The sequence below is a fragment of the Chanos chanos genome, chromosome 3 (assembly GCF_902362185.1).
Source record: "Chanos chanos chromosome 3, fChaCha1.1, whole genome shotgun sequence".
In the NCBI taxonomy this organism is placed as follows: Eukaryota; Metazoa; Chordata; class Actinopteri; order Gonorynchiformes; family Chanidae; genus Chanos; species Chanos chanos.
Window position 1 is genome coordinate 51,811,508 of NC_044497.1, and position 27,795 is coordinate 51,839,302.

General features: G+C 38.5%; 1 protein-coding gene across 1 annotated transcript; it reads left to right on the plus strand.

The window, feature by feature from the left end:
• The first annotated feature begins 18,236 nt into the window (after window positions 1-18,236).
• amacr (alpha-methylacyl-CoA racemase) lies at window positions 18,237-27,159 on the plus strand. The gene is made up of 6 exons (XM_030769207.1): window positions 18,237-18,290; window positions 18,753-19,010; window positions 19,861-20,004; window positions 21,263-21,423; window positions 25,890-26,076; window positions 26,689-27,159. Exons 2-6 carry the CDS (start codon window positions 18,764-18,766, stop codon window positions 27,096-27,098), a joined length of 1,149 nt encoding a protein of 382 aa, XP_030625067.1. The 5' UTR covers window positions 18,237-18,290; window positions 18,753-18,763; the 3' UTR covers window positions 27,099-27,159.
• The last annotated feature ends 636 nt before the right edge of the window (window positions 27,160-27,795 follow it).

Genomic DNA, 27,795 nt, shown 5'->3' on the forward strand with positions numbered 1-27,795 from the left:
ATGGCAACCCGAACAACTCCACAGGTAAACAATCTGGCTGTCCACTTCTCTTCCTCTTTCCATAAGGATTGCTATCTCCAAACAAACAAGTTCAAAGAACTTGTATGTTGCAGTATATCTCAACATATTACATCATAATGATATCTAAGGAATTTTTCTTGATCAGATTTATTAGACTGATTCTGCTTATATATATATATATAATTTTTTTTTTTTATAAATGTGCAAAGAAGTTAAAAGGGCTTGAGCAATAAACTCTTTTGTAACTTGTAACCGTGAGAGGATTGCTTGGGAATATCACTGACACTGTACATCTCACACCTCCTGCGAATGTTACGAGATGTCACATTCTCCTTTATGAGCTGTAGCCTTGGCTGGGCTTAGCTCTAGGCAATATGTCCCTAACAGTAACAAAACGCTATGAGCGATGTTCACAAAGTCTGTCTGGGTGTGACTTTGCTGTCTGATCCCATCAGTTTACACTAGGTTATTATGTTGAATTATAAATCAGCAGGTGCTGTAAATGACATCTGATCTTTAGTGTATGGGAACACATATTGGTGTATGTGCAGTTACTTTAAGAAGACTCTGATTGTCTGAACACAAGCAGCTTGGCAGTAATATCCTGTCTCGATCACGTAGTAGTTTCTTAGAGGCCTTTTGGTACAGGTAATCTTCCGGTGCAAAACTAAAGTGCAGATCGTTTTACATTAGTTCAGCTGTAGTAACAGGATCCTGTTCCATTCAATTCCTAGGTCAGTCTGAAGTCAGGTTCTCATGTTTCTTGGTGCCAAGGGCCACCTTCTACACAATCCATCTTGCTGTCCAACTCATTCTAACTGAGCTGAACCTTTTCTCCTGTTTTCTTGTCTCATTTTTCATGTGCAATTCTGTGTCTCATTTTTCTTTTCTAAATTTACCTTTATGTGTATTTAGTTTGATTCATCTCCTCTGAGAATTACACTGTAACCGGAAAACATACATTTTCCAACCACTCAAACGATATTCACCTTGCCAACAAGCATGTCTTCTTTTTGTGTGGATTCAGATGATGACCACAGATGGCACGGTCATTTTTCAGAATGCCCTGAGGAATACAGTCACTACTGCATTCATGGAACGTGTCGTTTTGTCCAGGAACAGAACACTCCCTCGTGCAGGTGTGCCTTTGATCTGTGTATTGCTGTTGAGTCATCTCCCCTCACATAATGATGCTTGACTGTGTTTTGATTATGTACTGTGACTGAAGAGATGCATAACTGTGAATGAAAACTACGCTAACATACCATATATGGAGCAGTGTTTGCTTTTTCTCAGAGCGATTCATTTTCAAAGCGTACTTTTGTATTTGGATGATCTTGAATTTTTGTTTTCATTTTCATATTAATTTGTTATTGTAGTGGGTGTTTATAGTCTTGCTCTGATCTTACTCCTGTAGTCGCCACCCATACCTGCCTTACTCGCGTTTCAGGTTTATTCGTCCAAAAACTGCCTCTTATGATCTCTGTTTCAGCTCAAACAAATGTGTTGTAAGTGTATGTGAGTGCACCGTAACACTATTTCAGTATGAGCTTAACGAGGTTACCTAGGTTACCACGGACCTGCTTCAAAGGTTTTCTATGCTCCCTAATGGTTTCTTATTTCTCACAGCTGTATGCTCGGTTAATGACTGTCCATTGACTGCCACATTGTGTTGTGTGTTTGCTGAATAAAAAGAAAAGTTCTGGTTTTTATAGGAGAGGTCCACACCTTATAAGGAGGCAATTGGTCTATGGTTATGTGACAAGCCTAAAAACCAGCAGTTCTCTGCCCCTTAGGATGGGACATGAGAAACTGTGATGTAGAGTATAAGAGAGAAAATGGAGAGTAGGCTATTTGAATGTAATGAGTGCAACCCAAATGATTTCAGTAAATTCAGCTGTATTAAAGCATTCAAAATTTCAAGTTCTGAGAGTCTGAGGTTTTATAATCACAACCAAAATCCAACCAAAGGGGGCTGTCAGGTTTCTGGAAGTTCTGAGATGTTTTCTTTTGAAAAACATGCTAAATGAAAACTCACTGGCAGCGTCTCTGTTCTTTTCCACAGATGTAAAGGTGGATATCATGGTTCTCGATGCGAATACTTAGACCTTGGGCATACAGGAGATGGAAAGCAGATTGTCATTATCTGCATGATTGTTGCATTGGTCTTCCTTTTACTTCTCATTGTCTCTATTTGCATCTGTGTACAGTAAGTAAGACGGTTCATTTACGACTGATTATTCTGAGTGCATCACGACATTTTTCCATCCTCACATAGAAAGTCTGAAGAATGCTACAGCTGGTTACACATTTCAAGTTATTCTATAAACACACTCTTCAGAGTAAATTCAACTATAATATCATTGAGAAGCAACGAACGTCAGTTGTAACAGCGTGGGTGCTATTAAATGTGAAGTAACACTGAAATGATGAACTCTGTGCAGCTCTGAGCAATTTTACACCGGAAAGCCAACACTCTAAATGAACGAATGTTTCTGTTGAGTAAATATCAAAATTTGTTTTAGAAACTTATGTCATGATCTGAGCTGATTGTTGATCTTGTGTCCAAAGTGAGCGTGCTTAAAGTATGGGGGATTTCAATCAGTCTTTTGTTTTATAGTCCAATTCAGCTAAATGTTACTTAAGTGGAACCCAAAAGTGTAGTCACGTATATAAATTAAGTTGTACGTTTGAAGACCACGCTGTTTGCTAGACTGTAAGCAGATGTTATTGGAGCATATTATAAAATATAATCATCAGTGTAAAGCATGTTATTCAATCCAAGTGTGTCACAGCAAAACGCCATCTTTATTTTTAGTTGATCGCTTAGGGCGCGCTGCTGTGTTTCGTACAATCAGAAGAATGAACATCAACAAGTAACATGAGCATAACTGTTGTTCTCTCTCGTCACAGCAACCGACATAAATTATTTCGAAGAAGGAGGAAAAAAAAGGAGGAAAAAGGGACTGAAATCGAAAAGCTTCATGCTACCAATTCAAACGAAGTTTCATCTCTTCCTGCAGAAACATTTGAAACAAACGCTGTATAAGGTATGAGTTTGAGCCTGAGCCTTCAAAAAAAAACTCGATTGATTCTGCGGGTAGGGGGGCCCGAACAAATAACTCGTGGGTGTACTTTTTTGTGTATCACATTTTTGCAGAAATAACCTCTGCAATATTGTCGATTCTAGAGGTCCACAGGAGGTTCTGCATGCTGATGTAGCAAAAAGCCTACAGACATTTTCGTGCATAATAACTTTAATAACCTGACAATTTTTTAAGATGTTCACTGGATCCTCTTTCATGTAACTTATGCAGACTATTCAAAGCAATTAGGGCAGTTTTTACTCCAATAATTCTCTGTAGTTATTGACAACGTGTTATAACATTGTTTCACAGTTCTTTGTTGAAACAGCATATCCATTTGTTTGATCAAGCCAAGCGTTGCACCAAAAACTCTTTTAAATTTGAATGTGCACCCGGAATGGAAGTAAACCCCCTGTACTTGGCATCACTTAAACTGAGCTGAGGCCCATCTGGCAAGGAAGCAACATGGCAAAGTTTTCCACACCCTATATAGACACAGAAAGTGGTCCTCGCTTAGCTGAGTTCAGTCCGAAAGCATGTCTGAAAATCACATCTAAAAAACTACAAATCATCCGTGTTAAAGCTTGTGTATAAAGTCAACAAGAACAAGACATTCTCTTAACAGGAGCTGTTATATTGCCCTGAGCCCGGCTGGCTCATTTCCTGAGGGGCAGAACTGTCTTATCTCCTGCTATGCTTGTTTTTATTTCCAAGTTCTGTGTGCTTTCCAATCTGATCAATTATAAAAATGCCACCTTGCCTAAATCAACCTTGGGCTAAATGAAATTTCCTTATGCAGAAGGGTTTTTTTTGGTTTTTTTCTTTTAAGCGATAGCCTTAGAAACAGCGGAGAGTAGGTTTTTTTTTTCTCTCTCTCTCCAAAAATAATTGAGAATGTTCAGTTCCTTCTTTTGCTCTGCGTTTCAGTGATACGTTGAGACGAACGAAGCTGCTTCCTGCTGGACAGGATAAAAGCCTGGAGTAGTATAAGCGGACACTGCACACTGCCACCGTTTCTTGCTTTCGGTCTGAATTGACTAAAAAAAAAAAGAGTCTTAGCGCAACACTTCCTCTCACCGGCCATTCGATGTACGTTGATGAGGCTGAGGTAGAGTGTGTTAGTCCTTCATAAAAGACAGGGATGAACAACTGTAAGAGATTATTACTGTAGTATGCAAACAGCGATCTAATTTATTTGACATAAAGTAGTTTCATATCATGTGGACTTTGACAAGGCTGAGGTAGATTGTGTTTGTCCTTCGTGAAGGACTGGATGAACAACGATAAGAAATTATTACTGTATTATGCATACATTTAACTAATTTATTTGACATTAATTAGTCTGGTGGGAATCTGGAGGCCGCACCGAGAGCGACATAGTGAAAAGTGATACAAAACAGGCTGGTCTCACTCGTGTCAAAGGAGGAACATTTCTTGTTGAAATCATTGTAATTGGATATTTTGTGTTTGTCAGCATGTCTAAAACTGTATACAGACAACTTGCAAAGATGAGGTGAAACTTTTTTTTCTTGTATCAGATGCAAGACAGATACAGAGCACTAACTTCTCCAGCTTCTCCAACTTCTGTATCTGTTTGAATGAATTGTCTGCTACGTCATGGAATCAATTATGACCTAAAAGTTACACCCAGTCTCCACTTAAGGTTTGCTTGCAGCTCATGTTGTTTGCTCATGCACATGTTTTTATTATGAGACAAACAATCCAAGTTAGAGAAATGAACTTATTCTGTGACCGTGGAAAACTAAACAATGAGATACATAAATGATTGACATCTTAACTATGTCTCTTGCTCATTTAAACTGTGATCTAAAAATGGCCTTGTATTGCTTGTGTCTTGTATCGCTCTCGGAGGTGGTACCGGTTTGTTTTTCCTAATGGGTGTGGCCTCCTCCTTTCTACCTGTGCCAGGTATTATGAATTTGTGTGTAATGTTTCATGAATGCAAAACAGCCCCAGTACCTGAAAGAGCAGCGGTTATGTTTCCTCTGGTTAAACCGATTACAACCTTTAGTGCATTATACTCTTTCATTTATAGAAGAGAAATGAAAAGAAACATCAAATATCAAACGCAATGATAGAGACAGCAGTGTCGTAGAGTAGCCTACTTTTCAGCATTTCAGCTATGTCAACACAGATATCAAAGCTTTAAAGGAGCAGTTTTGGGGATTTCAAGAGTTTTGGAATGAAGTTAGATGTTATGCCAATGAACTGAAGCTGTGTCGAAATGTTTCAGTTAAGAGTGACCTCAAATAAAGTTTTATAAATAGTTACCCAATTTGTTGTCCATATCAGAGAATCTTGAAGATCAGAAATCCAAATGATCACCTAGTGCCGCACTTTTATTTATTTATGTCTTGTGTCTAGATCACGTTTTTGTTTTTGTTTTGTTTTTCCTCATTAGCTTGTCTTTCAAAGCTGTGGTGTCTTCATTGAGACATCTGTGTTTACTGTATGATGTAAATTGTCAAAACTGACAAAAGTTTATGAATCACTTTGTCAGAATGTAGTTATTATTAATATTGTTTTGAACCTCTCCATATTTTTGACATTGATTTAATTCACAGACCTTAAGTATTTTTTTTTTTTTTTACAATAATACATTTTCAGTTATCCTAAATGTGTCATGAGAAAGAGTTCTTCTATATTGAAATAGTAAATATTGTTAAAGACATACATGTGCTCACATGTTGTAGTGTAACTTTTAGTCCATGTAACATTCCATGGAATGAAGTGATTTTTGAAGAGTCACTTTTTGAACAATAGTAATGTCCTTGACAGTCCTCTGTGTGCTTGCGTTTGTTACAAAGATGGGAGATGCAGACCTCTGCTTTATTGAAATACTTGAGTACTTGAGTGCTACAGCTAAAGAATCTTGTCAAATATAGAGAATATAACGTCCTTTTGGATTTCTTTGAATTGTTAAATTTTGGGATTCTCAGTCTGCATTGAGGCTGAGCGCATCTTAAATCTGATTTCAGTTTTGCTGACTTTACTGGCGCAACTCGCTGTTTATGTGGAAAGATTTTGATATGTCCATATGTTTTTCATAATAAAGGAATGTGTTATTTAGTGCCTTGGTTGAACGCAGATACATTTCAATAAAACATTCTCACTCGTGAAAGCAGACCGTGTCGTCTTCTCATACTTTCAAATCACTCATGTTATTCTCAAATGTAGATGAATCACATGTCAGTAGTGTTAAGATATAAGCTCAGGTTTATACTCAGCGTTCATGGGATGCATATGCAATTCAGGTGAAAGCTGCATATCCTTAGCTGCTATTCCCACACCCTCTTTTGAAGTCTTCCATAACAGATAATGACCAAAGGTACTCAGATGTCTTTTTCCTTGATCCGGTTTCTGAGGAAAACAGCATTCCTTCCAATTTACCACTTTGTTTTCTTCTTTGATTATAAGGTCGGTACTCTTTCTGACCCAGTCTATGGTGTTTTAACTACAACCTTAACAGATAACGCTTTTGGGCGGCCGCTCTTCTTTAAAGAACTTTTATTGCCCCTCAGTATCTGCTTTAGAAACCTGTCAGAGGGCTTATGCCAACAGAAACTTGCCAATGTGACCTGCTGAGTAGACCTCGTGTTTCGACGGGGCCATAAATAGTTTGACTTGGCCTGATGTCAGTGATCAAAGAACGTCAGGAATTCTGCACCTCAGTTCATGAGGTCACATGGCCATAGTGTGTTTCTCAGCTGTTGCTCCTGCTTTGTGATTCATCGACACCATGTCAAATGCGTGGACCATTCCGTAATACAGCGTGAGAGCAAAAGTGTAAACTGTGTCAGGCCATACATCGATTACCTGCATAAGATCTATTGAACTGACAGAATCACACTAATATGTAAGCTTATGCGTGATGACTTTTCTGACAGGTGACATCAGTTCTCTTGTAGAGCGTTCACAACCCAAAAATAGCTGAACCAGATTAAACTAGAGGGCCCTGGTCTTGTCTTTAGTATTTACCCACTTATTCATCAGGACTCTGATAATGGCTGTTCTGAGTGTAAAAGTCCAATTTAAGACTTTGAAGAAACTTGTATGACCTTTATCTGATTGTTTTCCACTGCTAAAACAGATACTGAACACTTAGGGGAAGGACTAAGGTGTGTCTCGCAGTTTGAGATAAATAACTGATAAGATCTATTACCACACACACAAGCTCTCTAACCTCATTCTAAGTTTTGCTAAACCCAAAAAACAAATTCATTAAGAGATGACTGTATAGCCAAAACCAAAAAACAAACAAGCTAATAACTGAATAAGTCTCACCTTTATACATTTGCACAGACTTTATTCTTTTAGAGACTTCTTGTAATTTATATACACATCTGAACAAAACGTATGTTTTTTTTTTCTTTCAAATATATGCACTGATGCAGAAAATACGTTATACGCTAAATAAATAGGCTCAGAGAATAGAATTCAATATTAAGGAAATACAGATGGAAACAGCTTTTATTTTCAGTAGCCACACTGCCATCTAGAGTTCAAACAGAGATCAGTCTTAATTCTCCTTTGAGTCACGCTGGTCAGAAACAGAAGGAAAAAAAAAAAGTAGCTAGCCATAATCAGAGACTTATCTACAAACAACACAGCATGAACCATCCGTATGGCAGGTATGGTCTTCGTACGTGTGCACCTGTGTCGCCCTCCCAGGGGATACGGTTTCAGCTGGAGCCGAGCTGGCGGAGTCATCCCGCTCACAGAAAGCTCATTTCCAAACACACACATGTAATCCAGCCACCAAGCTCTGTTTTATGCTTCCATCTGTCACACAAGACGTAGTCACCAGTCAGCGTGATCAATGCTCCTCTCTGTGGTCAATGTGGACATTCCCAGCAGATGTCTCGGAGTAATTGAGCGCCGTTCTAATTCACTGGGCCATGCTTCTATCCACTTGGTGATACTCCAGGAGTTGGAATTGAACTGTCGATGCATTACACTTCCCTCTAGGTGTCTTTTTCTAAAGCACTTGTCGATGACCCAAGGATTCAAGGCTTTTTATCCCATCCAATATTTAAGTCTTTAGTGATGAGCCAGGGATTTCTATTCTTTCTTTTTTTTCTTTTTTTTAATTGTAAGGTGGAAAAGTGGTCATGACTTTAAGTTTTAGGAGCCTGGTTTAATGGCTGTTTAAAGTTTTAGTGCTTTATTAATAGGCCATTTATCAAAAGGTTGTTTAAATGTGGCTTCTGTAATGGAAGTGCGGACTGAGTGATTGTCGCCTGTGTGCTCTATACTTTCAAGGTGAAACGCTTATGCTCAATTTTATGCCCTTGTCAAGATTTTATTAATCATTGGCCTTCACTATTTGTTATACTGTGTACCGGTCCTCAAACTGAGCTCACTGCATTCTGCTCAGATATTCTGACAAAAAAAAAAAAAAAAGCGAAAACAAAAACAAAAAAAACGAACTGAGACAGTAAAGGGGGCAAATCTGTACTATTCTAATGACATCAAAATGTCATCAGGTATTACATGAGGTTCCGTCTTATTTCACACATGGCTAAAAATTAATTTCCCCCTTTTGAAGGAACTGTGCGGGTGCCACATGCATTTGTTCAAACAAAATAAAGTCCAGCGTGTTATTCGGAGAGGATCTGTAGCAAATAATTATGGCAATTTGGTTCAGAGGAAACCGTGCATTCAGTGAATCACCAATTTTTCTCTCCCTATTCAAAACCTGAATGGAAATCATTTACAGGCATACTTGGAGAGCAGAAATCACTCATTTCTGCGTGGGATATCTAGGCTGCAATGTGTTTTCTCCTGGAGGAGAGACTGGCATAGCATTAATAATAGAGATACTGCTCAGGAATAGCAAAGAGGAGAAAGAAGTGCTTAACGCCATGACACAACATATTTAACATGAGGGATTACATGCCTGCTGGCTTTTTCAATCATCCTATGCCAGTCTGTCAGCCACTAAATTTTCAATTCTGATTTATTCATTGAAGAAACATGTTTCAAAACTTAGAGGCAAACATTCTTTGAGTCTGTCTGAGCCTTTTCTGAATGCGTTCATTTTGTGCAAAAAAAAAAAAAAAAAAAAACCCAGGAGAGAAGAGAACAGTTTTTTTTTTTAAAATACTTTTATAATGAGGACACAGTTTATGATACATATACACAAGGTGTTTTATATGTAGCAGTATTTTATGACCCTGTTTTGTTTAAAAACAGCCCCACATCCAAGCTTCAATTACAGTGTCGACAGCTGTAAAAGACAGTGGACTGAGGAGCAGCTGTCCATGAATCCATTTCATTGCTTGTATAAGAGTTGATAGCAGCAATAGCCCCATTTAAATGACATGTTTCATTCTTTTCAAAGACACGTTGTGTCCTCATTCTACCATGCCTTCAGTCTCTTTGCGGGGCTCGCTCTTAACAAACTTTTATGAATGCATTGCTTTATTTATCACAGATTCAAAAATCTGTTGTATATTTTACAATGAGGCTTGTGTTTTTTTGTAACTGAGACATCCTCCAGTGAGAGACTGAAACTGATTTTGTTTGGTAGTGGGCTTTGTATCCACATAAGATTATTCATCACAACCTCACATGTTGTCTCAGCATTGCCTCAAGTGCAAGTGCGTTTCTTACAGTATATGGCGTAGCTTAGGTGCCGCTCAGCAATAATTGACTCCGAGGATGTGTTGATACAGGAGGTGTTGAGCCTGATTAATTTGATCTCTGAACAAGGCAGTTCTCCATAAGAACTTGCACAGGAGATATCACCCATTCAAGTCAGTTTTTTTTTCTTTTCTTTTCTTTGTGAGGGACATGGAGCTCTGTGATAGGGAGTGCTTGTTGGGCCTTTGTTTCATTAACACACCTGTTAATACCAATCATTTTCCATCTGTGTTCATTTAATTCGGGACGTTCTTTATACCACATATTGTCTAAGCTATATATGTCTGGCTTTAGTGCTGCTTTGACTAAACGCTGTATTTTGATACATCTAGTATTTTGTTGTCGCTTTGCTAAGTAAAAGACTTATTGCAAAGAGAGTACCAGTAACATTATCATCCCTGAAGAAGCTCCTTTCACCATGCTGGAGTACATAAAAGAATGAGTAAGTAAGCAATAAAAGCAAATGAAACATTAAACAGGTTGTGTTTCTGTATGTCTATTTAAAATTAATCCACCTCCGGTGAAAGTAAGACGAACAAATGTCATATTATGTCATCCAACAAGCCTCATACTAGTAAGACGGACAAACAATGTACTAGCTCATTTGACTAGACTTAGGCCTATAAACATTTGGGTTCAGTGCAAGGCAAATCAACTGAACTTAAATGAAGCGACTACATTTCATGTTTACAACAAATGTATGTTTTATTCATAGAACAGAATAAAGACAGACTAGTTTCATTTGATTCGTTAAGTGTGTGGCATGGTTAAATTACGTTCATTCAACAAATTATGTTTTTGAGTGTATATATTTCTGGCTTTAGTGTTGCTTTGCCTAAAAGCTGTATTTTGAGCAAAATACATTTAGTAAATGTGTACATATAACTAAGCTATCATGGCAGTACCAGAATTTACAAGGGAAGCATTGATTGTCTTTGACATGGTTGTGATCCATAGTAACATTAATCTCTCTTTGTACAGTATACACATTCCCATTAGAGCACTCTGTAACCTTTCCTTTTTCTCTCTGTCTATAATATGATCTGGAACAAACCTGTAATCTTAAGCGAGGATCAAGGTAGGGTGGAACACAAGCACCTTTATCTCTCTGTACTGGACACTACACGTGTTAGCTTAGAAAACTGCTGCTGTAATGCTAAGTCAAAGCAATAGAAAAGCCTTATCAAATCTTAGAGCATTCTCAGTGACTTTGATGTTTACCATTTTCTTGTATTTTGCGCAAATTCTTCTTTTCTCTCTCTCTCTCTCTCTCTCTCTCTCTTTCTCTTTTGTTTCCTTTCAGAACTGGAGCCTGTTTCATCCCAGACATGTGCCATCGGTTCCATTATCAAATGAATACCCTCAGGCCTCTTCAATGGCTAGAACATTAGCAGGCTATTTGATGGTTTGCCAGATGAATTTGTGATCAGACACACAAATATTTTCATTTTGATGTCAGTACTGTGGGCAAACAGGAGAGCACAATGTGAAGCTGAAGATGAACTTATTGAGTAAAATGTATGCAAACAATGTATGTGACTGGCCCTATTTGACCAGTCACAGTTGACATAAAATGACAGGGAGAGGGAGACAGGAAAACAAATATAAAGTCATTTATGTAAATAGTGACTAGTTTTGAATAATATCTGTTGAATCAGTCAGATTAAACTGTGGCCATATTGAATAGAATTCGAATGAGCATGTGGAAATACAAAATTTTAATTTGAGTATTCTTATGTATAAACGTCATACCTTTGGCTTTAGGCACTTTTTGCATTAATGAGAAATACAATCAGACTTTACAAATATGTGCAAGAAGATTAAACCACCTGTGAAATAAAGCATGCAGATAAACAGATATTAAAACAATTAACTGAGCATTTTGTTCATTTCTTCTTACTCTTTTTTTTTTTTTTTAATGATGTAAACGGTATCGCTTTAGCTTGCAACCTGGTACGTTAAAGCAATTAACATTTTCACACGTACAGCCGTTGGTCCTTTCTTTCTTTCTTTTTTTTTTTTTTTTTTTTTTTTTTTTTTTTTACTTCAGGCTGTTTCGGTTTCAGAGTAGTCTCTCAGCTCCGTCCATTTTTCCTCATTATTTTTAAACCTTTTCCTTCTTAGAAGATACTGAGATTCAAAAAGAAATGAACCAAAGAGTGAGTATGAAGAGCTGTCAAGAATTCTCTCTTACTGGCGCTGTCATATCACATAACCATGACTGACATCTAATGAAGTGTGAACTGAGATTACTTTTCAACATGTTACCCTGAACTGAGCTGAAACAACGTCAGAAAATTTCATTCTGTCTCAGACGTGCTTTGATACAACTCAATAGAAGACACAAACAAAAGTGTGTGTGACCAAACAGCTCTGTACTCATTTACTTAGAATCAGAGATAAATGCACAAAGAAAAAAAGAAAAACGGAACTGTTCAACTGTTTATCACACTTTATGAGGTAAAGAAACTCTGAGATGAGACTCCTTTTCTGTCTGTCTGTTGTTCACAAAGACACTTCTGACATAATGGCATGTAAATGTAACTCATCAGCATGCGTATACATTAGCATAATTATATACATTCATAACATGATTGCGATAATGATTACTTATAGATAATCAATATGGAACAAAGTAGCTCCTCATCTGTATCGAAAGACCTTAATACCCGATTTCACTTTGGTGATGATGTGATTACCCAGGTATTCACTGAGATAAAACGCATGCTTAACAGTCATAGATTAACTCACTCAACTCTTTGTTAAACAGTTGGAATAAATTACATGACACATTCATTATCTCAGGACATACAAGCTTTCACACACTCTTGATACTTATTTATGCAGTTGATTTTGTTCAGAGATATAAACATTGATGAAGACGAATGATAAGTTATATCAAAGCTCTTCTGGGGTATGATAAGGGAGAAGTAAGTCACCGGATGTCTGGATTCTGCTTTTAAAACAAAGGTTTTTCAGGGTAAATCAGAATAAAAAACAGAAGGGTAGATCGATAGAAATGTTCTTGATGCTCATCTGAAGGACTCACAGCATTCTCATTGCTTATTCAGGCAGGTACCCCCGCCCCCGCCCACCTCCCCCCACACACCCCCCTCTCATCCACTCCCATGTATTACATGTATTCCAGTATCTTTAAAATTCAATTTTTTAAAATGTCAACTACACTGAGAATTGTGCTGAGTGCTTCAAATGGGCACAAGTCAGTGATCAGTTTTAAATATCCACAAAAGGCATTCCGCAAATTTTTTAGAAAACAAATTGACTTTTGGTGTATACATAAATGCACACACACACACACACACACACTGCTCTACTAGAAAATAATAACAATAATAATAGTAATAAAAAAAACTGACTGGATTTCAGCTTTATACCATGCACCAGGGAAACCTTCACTTTCTGAATCTGATAAATTATTGCATTACACTATGTTATGTTAACAGGTTACGTTACTGGCTTAATACGATAACATACCCCGAAGTTACAATGTTATAACACGTCCAATACAAGACTTGTGAGAATAGTTCAAATACTTACTTGGTTTGAATAAGCCTCATTCCTCATTTGTAGAGAAGCACACATTAAGATTGCATAGTTTCCATACCAGGAAACATCAGTTAATTCAAATTGGAAAAAAAAAAAAAATTTAGAAGCAAACTGCAGTATGAGATATGCCTATTGGAAAAAATTCAGCTAGTTAGTCATAATGTAACATTATTAACTTGATTTTTTTTTTTTTTAAAGTTTGATTTCTTATATTATTTGAGAACTTGAAGGTGATTCATCTGTACACTTATTCGTTATGACTAAAAGTTATTGTCTATTACAGCAACTGTTCTCGCATTGAGCAACAGAGCAAATGTGTCTATTGATTTAAATGTCAGACTTTATAAAGTATAGTAAGAAATGAAGTGAAAGGGAATCCCCATGGATTATGATGAAAATGTCAGGGCTTACTGAGAATGTGAAAACTCTTCCTTTTTTTCCTCATTATGGGTTCAAACTGCAACACTATTACAGTTCTTTTGTTGTAGCCATATTATTATTACTATTACTATTATTATTATCATTAGTAGTAGTAGTAGTAGTAGTAGTAGTAGTAGTATTTGTTTTTTTTATTATCTACAAATGTCTGGAAATCGATAGAGCCATGAAATTCTGCAGGTGTGATTCTAATGTTTTCCACTACTCAGGCCATCAAATTCACTCCAAACACCCAGACGGTGGCGCTGTATTGCAGTCTCCATTATCACAGACATGGGGAGAGGAGAGTAAGTTGCTACCTGTAGGAGATAGCTTGGTCTGCTGAGGAGTTAGTGCAGCATTGCCCTCTGTGCTAACACCTGCAAGCTGAGACTGCCCTTGAAGTCCATCAAAGTCTTGCATGTGAGGGAGATCCTGCAATATAGAGGATCAAGCGATCCTGGAGTCTCCGGGGCAAGAGTGACAGTGAAGACTGGCAGGGAGTGGAGAGCAGAGGACACACTGAAGTTGGAGGGTTCACATCTACACCACAGAGTCCTGGGGGGGGGGGGGTGATGATCAGAAGAAGTGTAGGACTAATAACCTTTCCTACCGTCATTATGACAGGGACCAGGGAAAATGGACACTCGAGTGCATCTTGAGCTGCTGTCCAAAGGCTCTGTGGGAAAGCAGTTTCTGCCGGCAAACAAGCCATCAAGACCACTGAGGAAGCCATTTCCAGCTCTATACAAAGCAACTGGAAGTCTGGAGTGGGAGGCTTTTTCTAACAGAGGCCAGAAACCACTGAGAAATTCACCACATTCATCAGAGTCAAAGAGGAGCCATCTGACAGCTTCTGGCAGACTTGGGAATATCAACAAGACCGCCCTCCTGCCCAGCACTGTCCCGGCGTCAGCGTCGATGAGGGGTTATGCTCATGCTGGGGCTAATGGTTCTGGGGAACAACACATAAAGGAGACCTTCAAACAGAAGAAGGAGAAGTACCAAAGCCTGGTTAGTAACTGCAACAGACAAGGCCGGAGGGCCAGGTGCTTGTTAGTGGATGTAGGATGTAGAGACTTCATGGGAAAGTCCTTCTGCAATGCTCACACTGCACTTTGCATCACTTGAGAGAGGAGGAGGAGAACCATCTATAACAGCACACAGGCTGCAGAGAAAACCTCCAGATGGCTCTGGATCAAGAAAGGGGATCTGCGGCTGGATGTTGCTGTTAGGGCAAAAACAGCAGACTGATCGACCTCAGCTGGGGACACCTGGACTAAGGTATCTGATGTTGAAAGACCTGAAACACATGAGGACTCCCAAGTTACATCACTGATGATGCTCCCTAGCGCAGGATCAGAAGATGTTTCACTACAGCTGTCGCCAATTCCATGAATGATTTTGTCACATTTTTAGGGAATTCTGTTCGTCTTCGATATGCCGTTGACAGTCTTAAAACTAAAGAAAGAGTAGGATATCTGTCATATTTACTAGTGGGAAAGCTTTTACGCCTCACTACTCACACGCACACACATCTTCATTTGCTTTTCAGTGCATCCTCAAGCTGTGATGCTTTACACCTTATGTGAGGGTTGAATTTATGTAGCTAATGTTACGGTAATATCAAGGTCTTTTCTGTCCTTGAAGTTATAGCACCTCCTTGCCTAAAGAGTTTACTAAGGCAAAGACAATTCATTTCGGATTCCTTTCATCTGTATTGTAATCAGATTTCATTTTCTTTCATGTAGTGCAGAGAAGAAAAAACAAAACAGGCCTCCTGAGAGGGCGAGTTTGATTTTAATTGCTTAGACACAGCTGGAAGACTCGCTATGAATACGGAATTGCTCAGCTAGACACATGCTGCTTTACCATGTTTGTCCCATCACGGGTTAATTAGTTCACGATAACAGCAACGAGAGTGTTATGAGTTACAGTTAGATTTACAGATGCGGGGATTGATCCAAGGACAAACATTAATATTTGAAGAGGAGGCTCTAATGTTACTAAGTACATCCACCAAACACAAAAATACAACAGTACTGAAAAAGGCAAGAGACCAGTCCTGGTGACTCTTTCTGGACCTTCTGAGGATCCAGTTAAATCTTGTTACGTGTTGTCCATGCCAGCAAAGGAGTAGAATTAGAATATATCATTCTGGTCCTGTCATAATGTGATAACTGAACATTGCTAATTTACAATGTATCTGCTCAAGCTTTAAAATGCCCAGTATTTTATTAGCAAGGGAATGTCATCTAATCAGTTATCACGTAGATTAATACAACTTGAAAGATTCAAGATGCCATGTCTCACAGATGAGGTTGATCTAAACTGTTTTGCATGGAGATGGAAACATGCCTGTCCTCTGGGGTTATTTATAGGTGATGTTTGCTCAGTTAATCAGAGTGACACGGATGCTAATGTACAAGTCTGATATGACATGTGGGAGGCTCATGACTCACACGCACATATATCATTACTAAACACATAGTGGCAGATTTAGAACATGAAATGAATTCTCATTAAAATCAGAATTTAACAGTGCAGATGGGTGCTAAACAAGACACCTGTTCACGAAGTCCAGTCAATCAAATTTATGCTTTATCTTACCAAAACAAACAAACAAAAAAACCCAATCATTTACTTGGAAAACAACAATTAAAGAAAAAAATCTTTGAATGACAAGAGCTTTATGTCTAGCAGATCCTGAACTATTATTATGTCATTTCCAGGGCAGGCTGTCTGTCTTCATAGGGAATATCAATGAAGAGAGAAACAGTTCTCCTGAACTACTCCATCTATTTTGTATCTGTCTGACAAGTGAGAGGATTGGCACATGGAGACTAACAATCTTCATTTCGTACAGACTAACTGAGAAAATTCTTTTGTTTTAATGTGTTATTTATTTGATTACACTGCTCAGTTCAATCACAGCTGTGAAATAATACATTCTAGGTTTGCATTTTTGATATTCAGATTTATTTGGCACTGCAATTTCTGGCAAGGTCAAGATAAACTAATGATTTAAATAACATGTCAGAAATGTCAAGAGAAAATAACACCACAGAGTAGTGGAAAATAAATTTGAAAGGATACAAAGACATGTTTTTTTTTTCTTGTTTAAAACAGTTTCTTTAGCTTGGAACATAGTCAATATGACAACCTCGTAATGGAAAAGAAAATCGTTTTCATCGTTCCACTTCCGTTTTTTTTTTTTGTTTTTTTTTTAAATGCTGTTCAGTGATTATGGTTTTCACTTCTGCATGCATGGTATTCACAAGTGAGTTCAATTCTTTGCGTCGTCGATCTAGAAAAACTTCTGGACGTGGCTGGCGAGGATTTAGAATGCGTTTAAACATTCCACACTTTTGTTCAGAATGCAATCAATGTTAGGATTCTCAAAAAGTGATGAGTCAGAGAGGTAGTGTGTGACAGGCGTCTGCCCTCTCACCCTCTCACTCTTACTTTATGAAAAAGGAAAATGAAAACAAAACAAAAAAAAAACCTGGAAGACAGGAACAATGGAAAAAAAACAGTATAGTATGATCTCCAAGCTTATGTATTACAGTCACAAAGAGGTCACGTCACATGTGTGCAGAAGAAATCTGCAATTATGGTAGCAGAGTATACAGGACTTCTGTTGAACGGCATTCAAATCATTATGTAGGCAGAGAGAGAACATGATATGACATTTAAGAAATCATAATATGTCAGTTCTCAGTGGATAAGAAGAGTGAAACTTTTTGACAGTACAGATTTCTGGGGCTTCATGGCTGTAAGAATGCTGAAAGCCATGTTTCAGGAAAAAAAATGATGTTCCTTGAGGAAACAAACAAACAAACAGATAGACAGACAAATGAACAAACGGGTGAAGAGACAGACAAACAGACTGACAAAAAGGCCAGACAGGCAGACAGACAGACAGTTAAAAAAAAAAAATTAAATGCAGGTGATAAGGTGATTTTACCATGATAATGGAGAGAAATCACCATTGAATGTCAGGTTTCATCAGTAAGAAATGTTTTCACTGTAGCTGAAAAATGCCCCGATAATGTCAGTGGTGCGCAGGGATTAAGATTTGATTTCATCAATGTCAGGCTCCATCACATGTGGCAAATGTCAAGCGAAAAACTTGAAAACAAAAAACTGTGTCCATCCATCAGATTTTATCCAGAAAATTAAGCTCAAGTGATTGGAATAATTCGGTCCTGTCTGCCATCTGCAGTGGCTTAATCTGGTTTTCAAGATAGCAAAAATATCTCATTTGATGGTCCAGTTCCCATGAGGAATCACTCATACAGGCACTGGTTGTACATATGAAGGAAAGAAAGAAAGAAAGAAAGAAAGAAAGAAAGAAAGAAAGAAAGAAAGAACCCTTGAAGAACAAACTGGCGAAGCCAAGTACTGTATTGATGTTCCATTTAAACCACAACTCCCATACTGCTTAGCGTGAAACTTGTCATTACTTCGCGCCGAATGCGACATACAAGTTACTTTTAGTCCCAGCGACAATCGTTGGCTTGTGTTAATAAGGTAGGTGGACTTTTAAAAAAATTGAAATCTGTAACGTTCCTGCGTACCACTACGTTTACAGATTTACAAATTTACATAATGACGTTTTTTTTTGTGTAGTTATAAACTGCCAAGCAGTTAATGTTACCACCGCTGACCTGTCAATGTTTGTTGAATGTTCATCCCAAAATTGATGTTTATACCTAAACCACAAAGTAATAAAGACAATAGCAGTCATTTGCTCTGATACTGCCATCATAATGGCTATAAACAATATTAGCATGTTAAACAAAAAATGCTAAATCTGCTTTGAAGTGCATAACGTTTGCAAAGATTTGTCTGTTTGAAAATCCTAAAAAGCTATAAACAGAGAATTTTAAAATGAAGTCCTTGGGTAAAATTCACTGAAGCTCAACAAATCAAAAGTTCTAATTTTTCAATGATTGCAACCACTTTCTTTTTTCTTATTGTTTTCTCCATGAGGTGTTTCAGTCATGGCTCTAGCTGGAATCCGTGTCATTGAGTTAGCTGGACTGGCCCCTGCTCCCTTTTGCGGCATGCTTCTGGCAGACTTTGGAGCCAAAGTGATTCGCGTTGATAGGACAAAGGTCTCCATGGCAGTGGACACGCAGGCCCGAGGGAAGCAATCTGTCGCGCTCAATCTGAAGAAACCCCAGGGTGTAGTCATACTCAAAAGACTGTGTTTACAGTCCGATGTCATCATCGAGCCTTTCCGTAAAGGTCAGAAAAATTTATGTCTTAGATGTAAAATAATGTTCAGAATTCAAATGAATAATAAAAGGTGAGCGTGAGTCCATTGCTTTTTTGAAAACATATCAATAATTTTCTTCTTTAGACGCTCTGAATCCGAATTCATTCAACCTGTTTTTCGCTGCTTGATGTCAGTTTGAAGCAAATGTGGTTAATAGACTGCTTATACCATATGTTGCGCAGATTAACAACATCAACAACAGGGAATAATTGAATTTCTGATTTTTAATTCCCATCGACAAGTTCTGAGTCATAATAATTATAAAAAAAGGCCTTATTATTTTACTGGAATAAACTTTTTATGCTTCAGTGCCTCTCATTTAGCACCATTTCCTCTTCAGTCACCTATTTAAGTATGCGTCCTGGTAACAAGTAACACTTTTTACTTAAGGAAAGCTCAAGTTATTTGTTGAATGGTTTGTAGGAGCATCAACAGTGAATGAAAGTAAATTGTATTGTCTCTTAGCTCATTCCACTTCAAAGCTCACTTTATTAAAGAAGCTTTATTTATTTCGTTTTCTTATTGCCTAATGGTTTATGAATAAAATAACAGTATGTTCTTTTATGCTTCAACAAAGCAATGGCTTCTCACCCTTAATAAATCTAAACCATCTAATGAAATCTGGTTTTCTCCTCAGTACCACACTGTAAAAGAGTGATGGCCGTATCTTGTCATTTTAAGTCTTAGGTTGTAGTTACTTAATTCCCCATTCCTGTGGGCTCATACTTTATTTTTATTTTTTTTTGGCTTGAAGTTCTTAATCCCAGCCTGGAATTCTGTTTGACTGTATTTGTGCTTTTATTTCTCACCGGTGGACAGGGGTTATGGAGAAGTTGGGCTTAGGTCCCGAGGATCTGCTGAAGGAGAACCCTCGTTTGATCTACGCCCGGCTCACTGGTTACGGCCAGAGTGGCTCTTACGCTAAATCCGCTGGACATGATATCAACTACCTAGCCATATCAGGTGAAGCCAGTTGAATCAGTTGAAACTTCTCTGTCATTATGGCCCTCCTTTCCCTCTCTGCTAGAACTTCTAAAAATGCAGACATTCATTTAATACCAAATGTGCTGTGTCTTCCACATTCATTGTCAATGAAATGTCATTTGGGGCATGCTGCTCCTAATAAGGACTTTACAGTTAGTCTGACTCAGCTGTAACTTACTTCATGTTAAGTTTTTTTTTTTTTTTTTTTTTTTTTGGAGCAGCCAGACTGACTGCAGGTTTCAGATCCGCAGCATGAGCTGACGTTAAGACAAAAAGCTCAACGCATTGAAATTCCCGGGCGCTTACTTTAATGCATTTACCAAGTTAATCACTGAAGCTCATTATCTGTGCCGTTCGTCACCTTTGTCTCTCAGGGTGCAGTACAATCTGCCTTACATTGAGTCTAGAGTTATTATCGGCTCTGGTGACCTGTGTGGGCGGACCAGGCAGATCAGAGACAGCGAACAGATGCTACCATCGTTTTTTTTTTTTTTGGTTTTAAAAAGTTAGACGCTTTGAGAATTAAGCAGTTACTGTTTTCAATAATGAAACAGCTTTGGAGTTCCTGTTGTTTCAGGGATGATGTTACAATGCAATTGTGTTCCTTTATTATTGCAGAACAAGACCTCTCCAAGGACCTCTCGAGTCTCACACACACACTCACAAAAAATTTTTAAAAAAAAAGCACGTCCGTCATAACAAAGTGAAACTGTGACTTTTCAGCTGTGATAAATGAGAACTACTTTATAATTGCCTGCCTCTTTCTCTTGGGAGGAAGGATATTGTCCAGTTATATTCATCCTCGCAAACATTACTTAATCTCTCGAAACTTTCAGTTTTAAAATTTGGATTTCGGGTTTCTGTTGATCTGTAATCGTCAGATCTTGTGTAATTTTCTGTGTAAACGTTTGAGGACGTAACTAAACATTCGGTTCTTATTCCCAGTGAGATTTTGAATTTCCGACCACGTTCCAGTTTGTCTGACTGGGACCACAGCCGGAAAGCCCTTTCAAAGTGAAAGAGAATGACATTTTAGAGCTAACGTAAGCCGACACCATCCCGGCTTTTAGACTGAGGTTATCTGATTAGTGCTAATTTCTCTCCAGGTCCTACGCTCTGGAGCTTTCCGCCGGTTCCCGTCGGCCCTATAAATGGATGAAGACTTTTTTTTTGACAGCATCCATTTTATATTGATCTGCGCCGTTCTCCATCCAATTCATTTCTCTTTCCTTGGTAGGGCTGTTGTCTATGCTGGGTAGGAGTCAAGAGAAGCCCTATGCGCCCCTGAACTTGGTGGCAGACTTTGCAGGTGGAGGTCTGATGTGTGCCTTTGGAATTGTTCTGGCTCTGCTTGAGAGAACCAGATCGGGCAAGGGCCAGGTCATTGATGCCAGCATGGTAAGTCATTTCAGCTCTGTGTAGGGCTTCCCAGGAGCTGGGTCCAGTCCTGTAATAAGGAATGAGGCTGTAGAGGTGGATATCAGTGGAATACAATGGACTTTTTTTTTTTAACGTAATTCATAAATGAATTATTATTCATAAATGAATCCACGGAAAGTATTTTTAATCAGTAAAAGTAGCTTCCTTATGACGAATAGCGTCTGCGGTAGTTCAGACTTACAAAGTTCTGCTTTTTTCTTTTGTTTGTTTCATTCGTCTCCGAAAATGTTTTTTCCCTTCTTTCACTCACTCCGAGCCTTTGTGTTCACTGTCTGCTTTACATTGTAACAGCCAATGTACCTCAAAAAGTGCGTTTTCCTTTCAGTTTCCAAAGTGTTTGAAAAGATGCCAGATTACTCAGCACTTAGCTCAAGACTCTGTATCTTAAGGCAGGGATGATTGTATGTTTTTCTTTGTATTTTGTTTCATTTAGATTAATGCAAAGTGTTCACAATTAGTTTGTCTTAGAGAATGCGTCAATCCAATTGAATTTATATTGATCGCACTGCAGTGTGGGATTTCCGTAAACAGACTCTATAGCACCTCATTTTCTGTTAAATGGTAGGTATACTTTTAAATGGTATTTGCTGCAGTAATACTTGGGCGGAGTATCTTCCGTCTTGACGATCATTAAAACCCCGGGGTAACCTGGGGAGTTTGTTTTTCCAGTACAGTCAGTGATAAACCTCAAGGGCAGTTGTCATCCCGATGATTATGGAAAACGTGTTAATTAACTCCAGCTCCCATATCAGCAGTCTATAATCAGTATGCAAATAAGGACTGAAATATGCACGTTCAGTTTGAAGTTTGTCGTACAAGTGAACTCCAGGAAATCTTAACACGTTACTACATTGGTTTTGGCTCTGTCTGCCAGCACTTCAGATGTGGGATGATAGAATGAGGCTAGGGTGGTTGAAATGCACAGTGAGAATTTAAGTGCATTCTCATTCATATCAGTTCAGCTATTTAGAAGTGACAGGCAAGTCTGCGCATGGCGCGGCTCATTTTAGGGTACGGCGAACACTGTTATAATTGACTCCGCAGCTGTGTCCAACAATCAGGCGTCTCCGTGTTGTTAGAGCATCTGTGAAAGGGCCGTCTTGTCTTGATTGGACGCCTTGTTTTGCTTTTTGGACGCTATCACTGGACTTGAGTAACAGAGGGACCAATACAAAGAAGGGTCAACGCAAGTGAAGCTGACAGTCATGAGTTGGAAAAATGAGAGTACTTAAGACAGAGACATTCCAGAAACACATGGCATGCCAAAAACGGCTGTTTGGTTCGTCATTAAGCAGGAGGGACTGCAGAGAGGCAGTACAACAAAGAATGTGTCATTGCCCAAAGACAAGTGTAGTTCTCCAAAGTTCTCCAAGTTCTGTTCTGTTCTGTTCTGTTGTAGTTTTTAGTTTTGTTGAGGGGTTGTTGTCCCTGGGTTAACTGGATTGGACTGGATAATTGGATTTGATGAACAAAAAGTTCGGCAGCTCAAAGTGTTGGCATAGCCAGACAAAATATGAATTTTCTATATTTCCTAGCACTGTTGTACCCTCTGGCCCTAAAAAAAAATGCAAAACTGAACATTCAGACATTCTTGTTAAAAAAAAACAAACAACAAATTCTGATTAGCACGCATCTTTTCAGATTATTGTTGGCAGTCGACCTGAAAAACCGCATGCGATTATGTACGCCATAAATTTAAATGACTCACTGGAGGACAATTGGAGTATAATTGTATGTTTGCATGTTAATTAACACTGGCATTTCTTTAAACTCCAACCATCTGAAATGTCATCCTCCTACATCAGCAGACTATGAATAGTAGACAGATGCAAACAGAGATACAAAGTGCTGTTTTCTGATTGATTCATGTTAAATACAATAAATACAGCTTATAGAATGTTATATTTTTATACATGAATGTTCTATAAAATAACACACAGTTACACACTAGTGTATGCACACACACACACACTCACACACACACACACACAAGCACAGACTGTACAACAGTGTATAAACTCACTTTGTATCTTTTGATGTCTTGACTGATTTTTCTGACATCGTCTGCTGTGTCTCCTTGTCTGGGACTCTCTGATTTCGATTTCCTCTCTCTTATCTTAAAACAAAGACTCGGGTGACTACAAAACAGCGTACACCTTCTGAATGCCTTATTTGTTTGTTTGTTTGTTTGTTTAAGTACTAATGAGAGACCTTATGGTCTTTATGATGTGCCATGATTACGCAGTGATGTCAGCGACGTTCAGTTTGGAAGAAGTGCCCTGTCATCCCATCAAACCTTGGTGGTTCCTGTATTTCTTTCTCCCACTGTCAATAGTCTGTGTGTCCTTTGCTTATCAGTCAGGGAACGTATCAGTCAGGGAACGCTCTAACACTCTCACGTCTCGGAGGAATCCATAGAGTGAAGTTAATCGGACATGAAGCCAGGAGCTGTTTGCAGCAGACATCACAGAAAAACTCCTAAATTTACTTTGAAAAGCAAACTTCACAAAGTTCTTTGCTCTAAGTCGTACCTAGCATATTGTTATGAATACGTCGATAATTACAGCGGAATAGTTTTTCTTTAATGACTAGTTGCGAACGGTGGATCGATTTTCTTTTTTTTTTTTTTATTTGATTCACATTTTTTTTGTGTAGCCTAAAATCGTTATAAGCTATTCATGCTTCAAAAAGTAACTTCTTTGCTTTGTTTTGTTCGTATCCTCTTTTTTTTTTTTTCCTTTTTACGCTCTGTTACTTTTTACGCTCTGTTTTCTGAACGTCAGCTTGTGTGAGTCAGATAGAGCCTGGGCCGAACTGCTCCGCTTCTGGCCTAACAGGGCCAGACAACTTTATGTGTCAATAAACATCATTCCTCCTGACTGTCCCACGTCAGCACAGTCAAATAGCTGCTCTCCCTGTTTTCCCCCTCACAGCCATGTGCTGATCATCCCCAAATTCCATAGGACATCTGAGGAAGTGTTTTAAATTGGGACATTTTGGGATTGCCAAGCTTAAACAAGGTTAATGATTTTTTTTTTTTTTGATTTCTACCATGCTCTGAATTTTATCTGAAGGTGAAATTTTATTGTCTAGCTCAAATTTAATGCATTGAGTTTTAAGTGAGGAAAAAAAAAAGCAGCAAGATAAAATAATGTAAAAGAAAAACGGGTGAAAAAAAAAGCTGAATACTTCACTTCATTGTTTTTTACTTAAAAACGAAGAAAGAAAAAAATGAATAAATAAAAAAGATGAATGTCTACTGCTAAAGCAAAATGCATGATCCAAATGGGATAGATTTCTTTTTTTTTTTTTTTTGGCCTAATAACACTCACTCACTGTGAAACACTGACCAAAGGCAAAATGTTAAACGACTTGGGTCTCTTGTTTTCCTGAAGTCATGAGCTTTTAACATGGACAGACATCTCAGGACCAGCATCATGCTTGTTAAATAGATTGCTATATCGAGACACTGGCACGACATCACCCCCCCCCCCCCCCCCCTCCAAAAAAAAAAAAAAAAAAGCTGTACATGTCAGTGATGTCAATGATGCTTTTAGATTTGGGTATTTGGGGGAATGAGGTCTCTGTGAAATACATGCAATATTAATATATGAATATATTAGTCTCCGTGTGAAGTTAGCTTTTCAAATACATATTTATATGTATGCGTGGTTGTGGAGTTTGTGACCTACAAAAGTCCTTTCAGTTAGAAGTTTCAGGAACCTTTTATTAGATTTTCGTTCCTAGAAGTGTAACGTAATTGGCATGGTTCTTTCTGAGAGTTCACTTGGAGAGCAAGTACAAAAGTAACAATTTTTCTCACTTTCTTTTTTATTTTTTTATTGCTTTTTCTTTTTTTGTAAGAAAATAACTGTTCCAAACTGTAATTTATAAGAAAAGGCCATTTTGGGGAAGTGTCTCAATGCAGTGTTTTTATTTTTTCTATCTAAATCTGTACATTGAGATTGTCATGTGGAGGATATTGGAGGGTTGTGACTGTTGAGTGTCTGTCATAGTCCTGTTTGTGTAACTGAAGTCTTAAAGCAACCACAGTAATGGCAGTAATGGAGGACATTTGTTCTGTGTTCATATTTATTGCTGTTATACACAGATAACAGTTTATCTAATCAGTCTCTTGTTTTTTGGGGGCTTTTACATTTTACCAATCGCATCAGCACATACGAACATACTTTCCCTTCATTTTAATTTTGTCAGGCCTGAAAGTGGATTGCAGAGGACAGCTTGAATTAATATACATAAATAGCATCTTAAACACGCCCGTGTGTGTGGGTGTGTGTGTTTTGATGTTTTGTTTGGTTTGTTGGTTTCTTCTTTGTAGTTGCTTTGTTTTTGTTTGTTTGTTTGTTTGTTTGTTTGTTTTGCTAGTTGGCAGAGGCTGACCGTTAGCATGTTTGTGTACACAGGTCGAGGGAGCAGCCTACGTAGGCTCCTTTATGTGGAAGTCTCAGAACATTGGCCTTTGGAACCGTGCCCGCGGAGAGAACATGCTGGATGGGGGGGCTCCGTTTTACGAGACGTACCGTACTTTGGACGGACAGCACATGGCAGTGGGAGCCATTGAGCCTCAGTTCTACCAGCAGCTCATCCAAGGTCAGTGCATTACGCGGCTTCCCCTTTATTGTAGTCGTTTGGTCTCTTGTACTGTGACCCAGTGAAGAGTCATGAATTGAAGTAACGGAAGGGGTTTTAGTCATACACGTTGTTATGAACCCAGCGTACCAAACTTCTATTTCCATTATAAATCTCTGTTATTGGAGGTCTTGGATTGATAATGGTGAGATGAGTGCTATTCTGAGATGCATATTTATTAATGCTGGGCAGAAAAAAAAAAGCTGACATAGAAATCCCTCTTGCATCGCTGTTTTCAGTTTGAAATGAAAATAAGGACTTTCAACATCAACCTGATCTTGATGTAATTAGTTTCACAAACAGTATGTTCAGTTTCACAATAATGAACTTGTGAATGGTATGTTTATATGCACATCACCGTTAACTGTGGTTAGTCCAGTGTATATAAACCTTGCAGATTATTAAACTGATATATCATCCTTGTTTAAGCTATGTCAGTGCTTCTTGAGCACTGGGAGGTGCTTTAATCTTGTAGCTCTTCAGTTCTTCCTGACATCTAACTTGTTATTTTCATCAGATCCCTTTTATTGATTTTTCTCTCACTTTTTTTCCTCTTGCCTGTCGCCCCCACAGGGCTGGGATTGGACCCGGACGACCTCCCGGATCAGATGAGTGTGTCTGACTGGCCAGAGCTGAAGAAGATTTTCACTGAAGTATTTGCCACTAAAACCCTGGCTGAGTGGAGCCAGATTTTCGATGGAACAGACGCTTGTGTCACCCCTGTACTCTCCCTGGACACAGTCCTTACACACCCCCATAACCAGGAGAGAGGGTCCTTTCTGAGGGATGACAGAGGAGAACTGAGCCCCCGTCCTGCGCCTGTCCTGTCCCGCACTCCGGCTGGGCCAAGCCTTTCTCGAGATCCTTTGATTGGTGAACACACGCGCTCTGTGCTGATGGAGTATGGCTTTAAGTCAGCTGACATAGAACAGTTACTGTCTGATGGAATTGTGGAATGTAATGAAGCCAAAGCCCGTCTGTAGACTGCATAGTCTAATATATACATACAGTACCGGTCATACAATTTGGACACACCAACTCATTCAAGGGTTTTTCTTTATTCTTACTACTACATTGTAGAACAAACACCAGAACTATGAAATAATGTGTATGGAATTATGTAGTAAACAAAAAAGTGTTTAAAAAAAAACCCATATATATATGTTTCATATTTTAGATTCTTCAAAGTAGCCACTGTTTGCCTTGATGACAGCTTTGCACGCTATTGGCAATATCATAAACAGCTTCATGAAGTAGTCAGCTGGAATGGTTTTCAGTTAACAGGTGTTAACAGAAGTTAATTTGTGGAATATCTTGCATTCTTAATGCATTTGAGACCATCAGTTGTGTTGTGCCGAGGTCGTGTAAAGTAAAAAGCCCCATTCAACTACTGTAGTAATACATATTATGGCAAGAACCGCTCAGCTAAGTAAAGAGGAATGACAGACTATCATTACTTTACTACATGAAGGTCAGTCAGTCCGGAAAATTTCAAGAACTTTGAATGTATCTTCAAGTGCAACCGCAAAAATCATCAAACGCTATGATGAGGGCCGCCCCCGGAAAGGAAGACCAAGAGTTATCTCTGCTGCAGAGGATAAGTTCATTATATTTACCAGCCTCAGACATCACCAATTAACGGCACCTCAGATTAGAGCCTACATGTATGCCTCGCAGAGT

Coding starts and splice junctions, on each gene's coding strand:
- amacr (XM_030769207.1), top strand. CDS start 18,764: ATGGCTCTAGCTGGAATCCGTGTCATTGAGTTAGCTGGACTGGCCCCT. Junction 20,005..21,262: donor CAACTACCTAGCCATATCAG/GTGAAGCCAGTT, acceptor TTTCCTTGGTAG/GGCTGTTGTCTATGCTGGGT. Junction 26,077..26,688: donor CTACCAGCAGCTCATCCAAG/GTCAGTGCATTA, acceptor TCGCCCCCACAG/GGCTGGGATTGGACCCGGAC.